Source organism: Centruroides vittatus, unplaced genomic scaffold (assembly GCF_030686945.1).
Source record: "Centruroides vittatus isolate TY-2023 unplaced genomic scaffold, ASM3068694v2 contig_990, whole genome shotgun sequence".
Lineage (NCBI taxonomy): Eukaryota > Metazoa > Arthropoda > Arachnida > Scorpiones > Buthidae > Centruroides > Centruroides vittatus.
Window position 1 is genome coordinate 157,366 of NW_027122659.1, and position 14,357 is coordinate 171,722.

General features: G+C 29.1%; 1 protein-coding gene across 3 annotated transcripts in view; it reads left to right on the forward strand.

The window, feature by feature from the left end:
- Window positions 1-14,357, forward strand: part of LOC136986082 (TBC1 domain family member 14-like) — a 65,368-nt gene that overhangs the window by 34,967 nt on the left and 16,044 nt on the right. For 2 of the 3 annotated variants that reach the window (XM_067283537.1, XM_067283538.1), the window contains exons 4-6: window positions 1,913-1,995; window positions 9,961-10,078; window positions 13,473-13,648. In XM_067283537.1, coding sequence (XP_067139638.1) covers window positions 1,913-1,995; window positions 9,961-10,078; window positions 13,473-13,648 — 377 coding nt within the window. The remainder of the gene's footprint in view (window positions 1-1,912; window positions 1,996-9,960; window positions 10,079-13,472; window positions 13,649-14,357) is intronic. The other variant, XM_067283540.1, reaches the window with a different exon arrangement.

Consider the following 14,357-nt stretch of genomic DNA (forward strand, 5'->3'; position numbering starts at 1 on the left):
CATATGGTCAAGGACACCTGTTAGACCATGTGAGCCCAGGACCATCTCGAAAGGGGGGCGGCCACAGAACGTTTGGCTGATTGGTTCGGCCAGATGTCTGCGAGGGGGGCAAACAGTGTAAATTATGTGAGTAGCTGTCAACGTTCAGGCGCCGTCCCCGGCCAAACTTGGTTTTTGTCTTGCTTAGAAACAAGAGACTGACTAATCGAGAAAAGGAAAAAGGGACCCAAGACCAATCAAGAGGGAAAGATTCAAGGGAAAATTGTATAAAAGATCGAATCAAGATCGAAAGGGGAGACGACGGAGCTTTCTACCAGGAAGTGAACGACGGGACTCCAAACAGCCACCTACTCTTTCACCAACGTCTGTCACCGATCCCTCGGACTCTTCTGCCTGACTGCCTCGGGGTTTCACCGACGACTCCGACAGCACTCCCCGATCGCCGCCATCCGGAGCTCCCTTTGCCGCAGACGATCTAGATCGCAACACATATTGTTCTTTGTAAGTTTGCTTTGATGTTAAAATAAACGGTTATTGTAAGACACTTGTCATCTTTACCTCTGCCACCACCACCTACGTACGATCGGTTCCTGGGTTTTTCCTGATGCGCAATTAACTAACTAATTGCCCCCATATGTTGGCAGCTTATACTTGTTTACTAATTTACCTGTTAAATAAGTAAATTAGCAAACTCATATTTCTATGCTATCATTAAATTTATTAATAGTTGTTAACAATGAGTCTCCATTTTCAAAAAAAAAAGTTTAATTTATCCAAAGACACATTAATTAACAATGAATGACTTGGAAGTTGTTGAAGTGAAGTATTTGCGACAAACTCTGAGTCAGAATGGAAAAGTCCAAGGAGTAGGCATATATCTGATTTCCAGCAAGAAGTTAATGTAAGTTTTAACACAACTGCAACATCTCCAACTCAGCTAAATAGAATTTTTTCAATTTTCTTTAATTTTTCATATTTATTTATGCTATTAGAAACTTCGCAAAAATAAAATAAAAATATACTGTAAAATCAAATGAGAGGACATTTAAATATAGCATTAATAGAATGAAAATAAAAACAATCCAATAAAAATATTGAGATGTGGTCTCAGGACAGGCGTGGAATATGAACTTGTAAATTGGGATAAAACTACAATCCCACTTGCTCTTTATGAGCTTCTTTGTGCTAGAGTATTCATATCCAATATAACTTAAAATTATTATGTTATTTTTTCTTAAAAACTGTCTATGATCAAGAATTTCTGATTAATACATACATGTTATATGTATTAATATGTATAATACATATTAATACATATAACATTAATACATATATCACAAACTTTTATTTTAAATATGAAATGTAATTCAAGGTAATGAAAGATGGACATTTGCCTTTTCTTGTCTTTTGTTGTTAGTATTTCTAGTACAAGAAATATTGAATGAGAATCTTGAGTAAGAATTTTGGAATGCATTTTTCCCAAATAAAAGTTTTGTAATTCGATGCTTTTTTATAATAATACTTAATTCTTATACTATAAATTTTCCTTTTTATATATTACAAAAAATCATTATATTCCGAAAAGTGGAAAGTAGTTTAGCATTTTTAGATTTAAAACTTTTAGTTTTGTATGATACTAACAATTAAGTACTTTCTCAATTAAATTTTTTAATATTCTGATCATAGATTTTAAAATATATATTTTTTGTCTGATATTTAATTTTTTTATGGAATATTTAAACTTACCAAAAATAAAACAAGTTTATATAAATAAGCTACATAAAACATTCTTGGGTTTTTTTAATAAAATATATGTAATGATAATATAATTGTGAGATATATCATGATGAGATTCATTTTTCATTTCAATTTTATTTAGATTTATTTACACTTTTGTGAATTATTTTAATAGTAATCTTCCTGCAAAACATCCTGAAGAAGAAAGTCGACACAAGTTGGAATATGAAGAAATGGTTAAAGCTGCAAGGAAAAAAGGTAATTAAAAAATCATTGAGTTGCAATAAGTTTACAGTTTGGTTAAATTGGCAGTTTTCAGCCAAGTTCTATAGACAATAATGTAAATTTATTTTGGTTAACTCAAAACTACCACATGAATTGACAGATTGGTCATGTCCCAGCTACCTAATGTTAATACTTGTTTTTTTACTACAGACAAGTTGATATTTTAACAAATTATAATTTAATAATCACTTTGATATAAATTGACATAACTTTTGTTTTAGACAAAATTTATGTCAATTTAGACTGGCTTTTTATGGTTAATAAAAAATAAATGTGTTATTTCCATAGTAAGTGAAAATAATTCTCCTATGATGTCAAAATAAAGTATATTTTAATATAATTATTCATGTGAAAGTACTGCAGTCATGCATACAAAATGGCGGTTTGTTAGTGGAAATCTATTAGGTTTCTTGTCAAGGTAGTTACACCTTGTAAACATTGTTTTATAACAGAAATGAAAGAAAATTTTTTTCTGCCCTACTAGACTTAAACTTTTTCTCTCTAGGCTACGATTTTCAAGAATATTTTTCTAGTGGCTGTAAAAATAGTCGCATCATTTGACTAGACTAGTTGGTAGTTACATAAATGGCTATAGGATATAGCTAGTGGCTACAAATAAATTTAAGGAAATGAAATTTTAAAATGCTTGTAAACAATTGTTTGTCTTATCATTGAATCTCTCTTTTATAAAAGTCTATATAATAATTATGCTGCACATAAATTAATTTTTATGTTGAGATTTAATAAAATACTTTGATATTTATGAAAAAATTTTCCAGTAGTCATACAGAAATATCATAGTGGTTGCATTTGAAAGCTACTGCTTTTAGACAAAAGGCAGCATCAAAGTTTTAAGTTTTATTGCATTCACATTTGGTTCATTGTTGTTGATGAAACAAAGGGTTATTAATTAATTATTGGCATCTTTGAACCTAGATGCAGCCAGTTATGTAAGAACAAAAGTGATTTTGTGAAAGTCACTCTTATTCTTGACCATAAAGACTCTGTGATCAAACTTTTTCATTTCTTTTTAGTGAAAATAAAAATAAGCAAACAAAAATTAACTACTCTAAGAGAAAAATGTGAGATTATAATAAAATTTTAAAATTCCAAAACTTTAGACTGAGTATGCTAATAGAAATATTGCCAGATTGATAGTTTTAGGAATGCTGAAATAAAAAAAGTTGCTTCCTAAACATACCATGGAACTATCTCTAAAACAACAAAAGAAATCACTGTATGAAGAAATCAAGGATCCCTATACAGTGACTATGTTCCTATTTCTAGTGCCATTTTAAAAGAAAAGGTTCTAGAAATTGCTAAAGGATTGAAAATTAATGAATTTAATAACCCTCTTCATTCTCATTCCAACCAATTTCCAACCATCTTTGATTCTAATTAAGAATGAAAGATGGTTGGAACAATTTAAAGTTTGTCATAGTATGACTTTTAAAAAGTGTGTGGGGGAAAAAAACTTGTTAATGAAAACAATATTAAAATATGGAAATAAACAGTCTTTCAAGAGGTTAAAATATTATACAAATCAAGTGACATTTTCAATCAGAAAAAAACAGCATCATTCAAAAACAAACCCTGCCATGGAGGAAAAACATCAAAAATTACTGTATATGTTACAGTTGTACTAGTGCAAACATGGATGTTGTAATTAAAAAGTCACAATACTCAAGATGTTTTGAGGAAGTTAAAAATTTTCTAGTACCCTGTAAGGCTAATGCAAATTCATGATGCCGAATGACTTCTGCAATTTGGACCAAAATTTTGTGTAAGTATGACTATTGCTAACAGGTTGCTAAAGAGAAAATACATGTTGCATTTATTGTTGACAATTGTCCTACTCATGAAAAACTTTTTAGGACTATAAACAACAGAAATGTTGACTTTTCTTCTGAACATAATAGCATTCAACCTTAAGACCAAGGTATTAACTGATCTTTTAAGTATAGTTACTAAAAAAATTCTTTCTCAAAATTATTCATGCAGCTAAAAGTAGACATGAGTGTGAGTGTGATATTTCTTTTGGATTTGCTCCATTACATTAACTCTTCTTGAAAAAAGATTACTGTTTTAAGTATTAGCAAATTGTTTTACACATGCAGGGTTTATTTTATCAGAATTTCAGGAGGATGAAGATCTGGATAATGATGAGTTTAACACATCAGATGATATGCTGAAATGATGTAAATAATTGAAAAAAATTAAGAGATATTGATGCTTCAGAGCAGTGGTGCCCAAACTTTTCAGTTTGAAGACCAAATTGCACGTAAGTCATAGGTAGATGAGCCATAAATATATTGTTTATTCACATGTGTAGTAAAAGTAAGCCTGTTTCCGTCATTTATAAGTGATGTGTCAAATATATTTTCAGGCTAGATTTGGTGGTCTCAGTTTTGGCACCACTGCCACAGAGTATATACCCAAATAGACAAGTGCATAGATATTAGCTCAATTGAAGAAATTCAGGATACTATTGCAAAATTTCAGAGCTACAAACACAAAGTGAGGACTGAGGAAGAGAAGGAAAATGAAATACATACTCTGAATATAACTAAAACTGAGACCCTTAAGGCATTGCAGATCATCCAGTATAGAATGTTAACATTTTTTGGGATTTAACTGTTATCAAAAACAGAATTGAAAAGATTTCATCTTCCAAACAAACAGAACCTATTTTTCTCTTTGAGATTAATTATTGAAAGAAAACTGTTTGCTTTGTTGGAATGGGATCTACATTGTTTGAATTTTTATTTTTATATTTGTATTTGTACTGTCATTTTATTTCAATTACAATGAAGTCATATTTACTTAATTGATAACATTCTTTTAATTAATAGATTACATTGTTTTACATTTGGTTCCATGTAAATTGAATAAAGAATAAAAGTAAATCATCATTTGTTAACTTGCTAATCATACAGTGGACCCATAATGAAATTCATTCATTTAGCAGAGAGATTTACAAATGAAACCTTTTATAACAAGTAAATGGCTTAATCTGTTCTATACCTAAAAAGTACTGAACAAGTAAAAACAACTATTAAAAGATGAAAAATAACATAAAATCTTAAAATGTTATAATATGAATACAGGCATAATATGCTATATATTAAATTTATATAAAAGATAAAAAATACACAAAAGAATTTCACTACTAACAAATTTCTAAAAAAATTTGTTAGTCTGATTTTTCCATTAGTTGATGAATATATTAGGGTCTGTAGGACCTATTTTGTTAGCCAGTTTTTTCTGTTAGTTGATCCAACAGTTAAGCACAGGGATCCACTGTAATCATACATAATAATAATAATAATAATCATTTTAATTTCAAAATTGCATTATCTTTTGTTTTAATTGAGAACTAATATCACAACATTTTAATCTGAAAAAGCTGCTGCTGTTATTTTCTTATCACTTCAGTTTACTCAACACATCAGATAAGTCAGTTTTTCAGATCACATGGGGTGTCAACTTCAGTTGTTGTTTGTACTATTTAAGTTACTTTTGCAATTTATTTCCTGTACACACACACTAATCTAATTATAATATTGGATAGAGTTAGATAACCTAAATAAATAGGACTTAACAATTCGGGGGCTTATCACACCAAGGCCGACAGAAAGAAGGACTAGATCTTTAATAAAAAAGTTAGTCTTTAATAATCATATTCAAATTTAGGTAATGCATATTTACTTAAATTTGAATATGATTATTAAAGACTAACTTTTTTTATTAAAGATCTAGTCCTTCTTTCTGTCGGCCTTGATGTGATAAGCCCCCGAATTGTTAAGTCCTATTTATTTAGGTTATCTAACTCTATCCAATTTATAGTCGTGGGCTAAAAGCGTTGTTTATTATTATAATTATAATATATTAATCAAATTAACATATGTTGTTTAAAAAATGTAGTCATTAATATAATAAAAACTGTGGTTTGAATATGATTTGTTATTTACTAATTTTCTGGGAAATCTGATTAGATAAACATTCCAAATATTTTAACATTAGTTTATTGGTATTTTAGATATTGTTTGTTTACTGTACTTAAAAATCAAAGTTCAAGTTTTTATTTATTTTAATTGTTAAAATAAAAAATAGTATATTTTAATACATTTTAAGAGCAAAATATAGTAATTAATGTAAAATTATAATTAAAATTTAATGTAATTAAATGAAATAAATTGAGTTAAAATAAAATAAAAAGTATTAAAGAAATAAATACATGTTAATGATGATGATGATGATAGATTTTTTTAAGTTTCTTGTATCAGAAAGTTAGAAAATAATATAATTCTATTAAAATAATTTTTTCATTTAACAACAATTTTTTTAAAAAAATTTTAAATAACTCAACTTCACTATTGATGGATGTATTGTTCCTGTTTTATTTCAAGATTGACTTATTTTTTGCTTGATGCAACAACTAACAGGATGACATTGTTCTATAATCTTGGTTTTCAACAGTTTTGTAGAAAGCTATATAAAATATTTTTTCTTAAGTCTTTGAGTAGATTCTACTTTGGGCAGTTATAAAATGTTATCCTTGTCATTCTTAATCATCATCTTTACTGTAGTAGTTCTTTCAGGTGTTAATCTGTAAGTAGTCTCTCAGTAAAGTTATTGTGACATAAGTTGCAAGCTTTTGGTCTTTATTCTGAATGTTATACTTCTATTATGTTTTTTTCTTCTTTATCTTCTGTTGAATTAATAAATAGTTATAAAAGCAGTCACCAGAGATGTAGTATTTATAAGGAAATCTTACATTTGAGGCATTGGATTTTTTGAGCTATTAGCTGGTGTTTAAGCTACTACTAAATAAATACATTGGAAAACATAAGTGCCTTTAATATAAATATTACTAAAAACTGTTCTGCAGAAAATAAATTTTACTTTTTGTATAACTAATATACGGTGGAATCTCTCTTAACAAGCAATGTTTCACATAATGAGTGACAAGGAGAGGGGTAGTCCCAGATTGTGTGCATGCTCCATCAGTTTGTGTTTAGCACTCATTCTGCTAGCATCTTAGTGTCGCTTGTGATCACACATTTTTCCAAACTTTTGTTCACACACATTACGTATAAACATCGACAGTCATAGCCCGTTATATAATAAACACGTCAAACGATATGCCAAATTCTTGGGCTATGTAAAAGCTATAATTAAATATTAGAAATTGAGTAATTTGACTAGAGATAGGTAGTTATGCTGCCATCTCGTACTAAATTTAATGACCAATTCCTAATTAAATTTTTAAAGTGTCTAAATTAAAAATTAATTATTTATAATTATTAAATTTAATACTAGATGGCAGCATAACTGTCTACTGGTAGTCAAATTAATTAATTTTTATTATTTAATTATAGCCTATACACAGCCCAAGAATTTGGCATGTCGTTTAGCGTCTTTATCAGACATATTATCCGTGATTTTTTTTTTTTTTTTTCTGCAAATAGAATTTGCATTCCAGATTGGTTCATTCCATGCTAGAAGAAAAGATGAAGATGATTCACGCTCCTTAAGAATGTATATTGTATAATTTTCTTTGAATAAATGTTATACATAAAATATTTGAGTATTTTTTCCAGCATGGAATGCATTATCATATTTTATATTAATTTCTGTGGGAAAAACTGTTTTGCTTAACAAGTGTTTTGCATTACGAGTAAGATTCTGAAATGAATTATGCTCATTAAGTGAGATTCCGCTGTAAAATCTGTGTGTAATCATGTGAACAGTGATAATTCTGTAGTTTTGTATTTAGAAACATTGATTGTGATTTAACTTTTAGTATAGTTTTCCATATCTTCTCTCTACTTTTAAATTATTTTACTGTCCACAAATTTTCATTGTAGAGATCTTTTATAAGACAGAGAAGAAAGAAATATATAGAAAACACACATTTTTTGTAATATAAAATAAAAGTTATTTAAATATTAAACATAAAAAAATAATTTAAAAAATATAGCATGTGTATAAATGCTGTAAATAAAGTTAGCAAGTTTTACTGGACTTAATAAATCAGTTTTATAATACATCATTGTAGCAATGTATTTCATCATAGAGTAAAGGACAGTATTAATTATATAAATAATTAATACTTAATTTGCTTTATATATTGTAAATAACACTTACTTCATTTGTAAGTACAAATAACAAGCTGACTGCTAGTTTAGATCCCTTAACTTTTGTTTTCACAAGTAAAATTTGACAACAAGAAATTGAATGTATGAGGTTCAAATAACATAACTGGCATTTTCAAGTGAAATTTTTTGACTGATTACTTAGCAAGATGTTCACTTAATTGAAGTATTTGCTAAGAGAGGTTTTACTTTTACAAATGTTTTTGTAATATAATGAGCAATTGGTAACAATTTGCTTCACAGAAGGGATGGTAAAATGTTATAAGTAAAACATGCTTGCCCTGTGTCTTAGAAACTGAATGTGGCAATACATGATATCAGTAATGAATCTGAAAAATAAATTTGTTTCCTTGTTTAACTGAAAATTATGAATTAACATGACTTGATGCAATGAAATTTTAAATCTATTTCAAATACTTAAGTATTCATTCTGCAATATTAAGAAGGAAGTCAAAATTTAAAAAAATATATTATAAGAATTGAGCATCAGTGGCACTTTTACCATTTTAAAGAAAATATGTTAGCAAAATATTGCTTTTTCTTAAAATTTTCGTACTTTTTCATTTTTTACTTTTCAGCTGTTATATATAACAGAGAAAAGTATGGCAATCAGTCAAAAATTGTCTCCAAGATTTTTATGTTTTTGTTGTTGGGAGCCTTGTAACATTTTTATATTTATGAAAAAATGTTTGTCATAAATACTTAGGATAAATAATAAAATACTGAAAAGTACAGAAGAAAAGCTTATCCTATCAAACCATATTCTATAACACTGTAGGACAAAGTGATGATAATGTGAACAGATTTGTAACCATATTCAAAAAATTTTTCTTGAAATAATAGTTTCTTACTACTACTACATATTTTTTATTTTCAGTAAAACTACTTGTTTAGCAGACTTTAAAACATTCCTGGAGGCATTATGATTTTTTTTTATTAGTGATAAATTTTAGAAAACTTTTTTTTTGTTATTTCTCAGTAACAAATAGTGTAGTAGAATTGAAAATTTACATATTTTGTAAATAAAAATATTTGTCGTATAATTTCAGAATTATAATATTTAAAAATTTGTTTAGATATAGAAAAATAAATTGTAGCATTATAAAATACTTATTATTAGCATTGTTGCCTAACATATGGTGAAATTATACAAGTACATTATGATCAATACTTTTTGTTTTTATTTTAAAGGTATTGTAAAGTTTGGCATCTTCAATTCATTTAAGGACTTCTTACATCAAGGAGAAGGAATGTGCAAAAACTAGAGGATGAAAATTGTTTTTTGGATATTTATTGTAACAAATCACAAAAACATGGTAATTCAATGATCAAATTTGTGTTACAATAAATATCTGAAAAAACAGTTGCCATCCACTAGTTTTATGCATTCTTTCTCCTTGAAGTAAGAATCCTTAAATGAATTAGGGTTCTCATAAACATTATTAAAGTGCACTTGTATAAGTATCATAAAAAAAATCAGTAAATTTAATAAATGCATAAACATTCTTCATATTATATCATAAACGTTCTATTGTTTCTGTATAAATTTATACTAACATCTCATAATTGAGACAGACATCAAAATAATCATAAGAATAACTGCTACAATCATAAGATGTTATCTCATGGAGATTTTATTTTTTTATTTTTTGCAAAATATTTTAGTTTTAATTAAGATAATCAAATAGTGATTAATTATGTTTACATTTCTGATTTTATTATTTATTTAAAATATTTATAACATTATATTTGATTTTAATTAAATGATTATTTTATAAAGAACTATTAGATGCTAAAATAAAGAGAAAACAACTTCAACAGCAATATAAATTGGAGGACCAATTAATTCAAGCCACTAAAACATGGAATAATGAAGTCTTACCACATTGGGATTCTTTGTAAGTCGACTTTTCTTTTTAAATAATTGAAGCTAATGTCTTAATATTTATAAATCTTCAACCAAAAACCTAATAACCGGTGCAAGTCCAATTAAATTTCATGGCAAACGTTTTCGGACACCTCACTGTGACCTTTCTCAAGCCTTCTTGTCTTCTTAAAATGATTTTCGAACAATCGAACTCTTATTTCCGCTACGCACGTGCCAACCGAATAAATTGAAAAATCAAAAAACTCAAATTCAAACCGTTCAACTATCTTCCGTAGAATTCCAAACAAATAAAGCTTCAACTGAAAACACTAATCTTTTGCTATTTACAAATTCCTAAACTGCTCCACCCTTCCTCTAAAAAGCGATCACGCAAGCAGTTCTATGTCGATGCCATACGCTGCAAATTTTACAAACTTCAAAGAAATGCTCCTCCATTCCTTCAATAAAAAGATCTTCAGCCACTTTCCTTTCTTTTACTCCGTCCTGTCTTTATGCAGTAGGGCCTGCCAAGCCATCGATAACTTCATCTCATCCTTTGCATTTATGGGCTGTGATGTTTGGAAGGCCTTATAAATCTCCATTTGTTCCAACCATCGAATTTGATTAGCATGCTTAGTGGTAGCCAGTAGCTTCGCGGCGTTGAAGTCCGGGATGATTTCCGGATCTGTTGTGTGTATCCTGGATTTTGCTATTTGGTATCGGAACAGTATCAGAAATCATCCCGGAAGTCCAGGATGATTTCCGATACCATTGTGTGTATCCCGTTTTTTGCTATTTGAATGCCTAGGCATTCAAATAGCAAAAAAACGGGATACACACAACGGTATACAGGAAGGCAGCAGGCAGCTCAAGTTACATACCTGCGGACTCTCGTGACCCGTTTGGGTATAAGATGGCTGCATTCAGGTCCCTGATTAAAAGGGCGCACACCCACAGCACCATCCAGGAAGCATTACGGAATGAATTGGAATACTTGCAGGAGGTGGCACAAGAGCACGGGTACAGCAGATTGGTACAGCAACTAGTAAGGAATTATGTAAATGGTGCCAGTCCTGTTCCACCGGATAATGGGAATAATGAAAAAACAGCGAATAATATTGTACCCCTTTCGTACAACCCGATCTTGGCACCTTTATATAGAAAAATTGCAAAAAGACAATGGTTTGACATAGCGTACAGGAGATGCCCGTCTATGCTGCAACTACTACGGAATGATAAGGATAGACCAAATAGGGACAAACTTTCTGGGGTATATACTATCCCACTAACGGATAATAGATGCAATAAGGAATTAGTATACATTGGATCCACCAAAACAGTGGTGGAAGTAAGATGGAAGGAGCACCAGAAGGACATTGCATACGGGAGAGCTACCACCTCATTATCGATTTATGCATCCGATCCGGAAATCATCCCGGACTTCAACGCCGCGAAGCTACTGGCTACCACTAAGCATGCTAATCAAATTCGATGGTTGGAACAAATGGAGATTTATAAGGCCTTCCAAACATCACAGCCCATAAATGCAAAGGATGAGATGAAGTTATCGATGGCTTGGCAGGCCCTACTGCATAAAGACAGGACGGAGTAAAAGAAAGGAAAGTGGCTGAAGATCTTTTTATTGAAGGAATGGAGGAGCATTTCTTTGAAGTTTGTAAAATTTGCAGCGTATGGCATCGACATAGAACTGCTTGCGTGATCGCTTTTTAGAGGAAGGGTGGAGCAGTTTAGGAATTTGTAAATAGCAAAAGATTAGTGTTTTCAGTTGAAGCTTTATTTGTTTGGAATTCTACGGAAGATAGTTGAACGGTTTGAATTTGAGTTTTTTGATTTTTCAATTTATTCGGTTGGCATGTGCGTAGCGGAAATAAGAGTTCGATTGTTCGAAAATCATTTTAAGAAGACAAGAAGGCTTGAGAAAGGTCACAGTGAGGTGTCCGAAAACGTTTGCCATGAAATTTAATTGGACTTGCACCGGTTATTAGGTTTTTGGTTGAAGATTTATTTATAATCCGGTGTTTTTTAGGAGTTTATTAGTCTTAATGTTTAAACATTTTTAATAAAAATAGCTTTATATATGGTAGACTCTCAATTTAATGGACAAAAAATTTATTCACTGAAGAAAGAATTTAGGACATTTTTTTATTTGTAAAGAAAATAGTCATCATCATCTATTATAGTACATCTCCCTACTTCAAGATACTCTGACACCACATCAGTACATTGACAGCATTCTTCAGTCAATTGTACTGCCTGTGATGTCATGCTTTCTGGGACTATTTATCAGCATGATAATGCAAGACAAGGAAATCTGATCAATGTCTTTGTGATGAGATTCATACTTTTCCATCACTAGCCAGATTTCTACACATCTTGCTAATTAATCATGTGAAGGAGATACTAGGAATGAAGCTTCAAATCATCTGGCAGCATCTGTCACAGGACATTAGATTGCTGTTTGATTCCACACCAAGCTATATATTGGCCTTCATTGTTACGAGAGAATATTTTATTATCATGTGACTATTATGTTGCATTTTGTACTCTAATTAAAAGAACTTTAAATAAAACATCAACTGCACATCGCGATAAATAAACAATAATGTCCACCAAAAACCAAGATCTTTAAAGCCCATCAATAGTAATTTCATAGTATATTTTACATAAACTGATGTTAGAAGTTAAAACCAGAAAATATAACAGACATATAACTTGGAACTTTAAATTATTTGTGAAGAAAACACCATTATATACATTTATTAAGTTGTCTAAAGAAGATTTATAATATGAATCAATAATAGTGTAAGCCAAATTTACCAGTGTTTAAAATAAATTTAAGATATATGATAAGATAGCCCTGTATTGTTTATACTGATTGTCACTTGACTTCAATTACAGTTGGACTCCCATATTATGAAGTCTTATATAATGAATTTTTATTTTCAACAAATTTTTCTGAGGAATTTTGAAAATGTCTTTTTTTTATGTATGGTGCATTTTTAATTTAATATAATATAATGAGTTCTCTATTTTTTCCATAGATAATTTGTTATACAGAAATTCAACTGTATTAGTTTTAATATCTCTAATTCACAATTCGCAACACTTTTAAACTGTAGGATTCTTTTTACATTAGATGACAGCTTATCTTAAAGTACTGTACATGTACATACAAGTAAGCATAACATGTTGCCATTATTTTTGATTTGTTTACAGTTTTATTCATAACGATTTTGCCATAATTTAATCTTCATAATTAGCATGTTTTGGCTATTAATAATAATTTTTAATTTATGATGAATATTTCATTCAGATTTTTTAAATTTGATATATTTGTATTTTCTTGATTTTGAGGATAATAATAAAAATTAATTATTAAATTTAACAGAGCAATATATTTGTAGGAAAGATGCCAAGAAAACTCGTGAATTATGGTGGAAGGGTTTGCCCCCAAGTGTTCGAGGAAAAGTATGGCAACATGCCATTGGTAATGATTTAAACATAACAGAAGAGCTTTATGATATTTGTGTTAGTCGTTCAAAGGAAAAAATATGGATATCAGAATCTCATTCGGATACAGGTAGAATAAAAATTACTTTAGTTTAATAAATTTATTTACTTAAGTTTTTAAATAAATTACTTTTATTTATAAATTTAATTTTTTTTTTTAAATTTTGTATTGTGTTAAAATATACAATCTAAAAAAACAAGTGCATTTCAGGTTAATTTTCATCAAAGATTATTATTTTATGAAAACTCAAGGTTTTATATGATATTAAATGATACAAGTGAGCTTAAATTTTGAAATGTACAATAGCTAAAGAACATTTTACTATCGACTATTTTAATATGCATTATTTGATATTAAGATCAGGACTGACATTTCAGTGATTATAAACAGATAAAATAATTATGATTTATTTAAAATGCATTTATATTTTCTACGTGCATAAATATTTTGTTTAGACTTGAAATATTATGACACTTCAAATTAATTATGATCATTTCTTTCCAATTTCATGTTTACTTGATACAAAATATTATAACCACAAAGTTCATATTGTAGCAATTTGAATTATAATTTATGCCAAATGTTTTTGCTGACTGAGTTTATATAGACAATGATGATATGTTAATTTCCTAATACTTAATTAAAATGATCTTCAGGTTAATGATAAAAATTGACTCAAAAACTAATCTTATTATTTTAAACTTATCTTGTCTACTAGTACTTTATCAATTAACATCACTTATTATACTAGATTTATGGATGCAGCAATTAGGTCTTA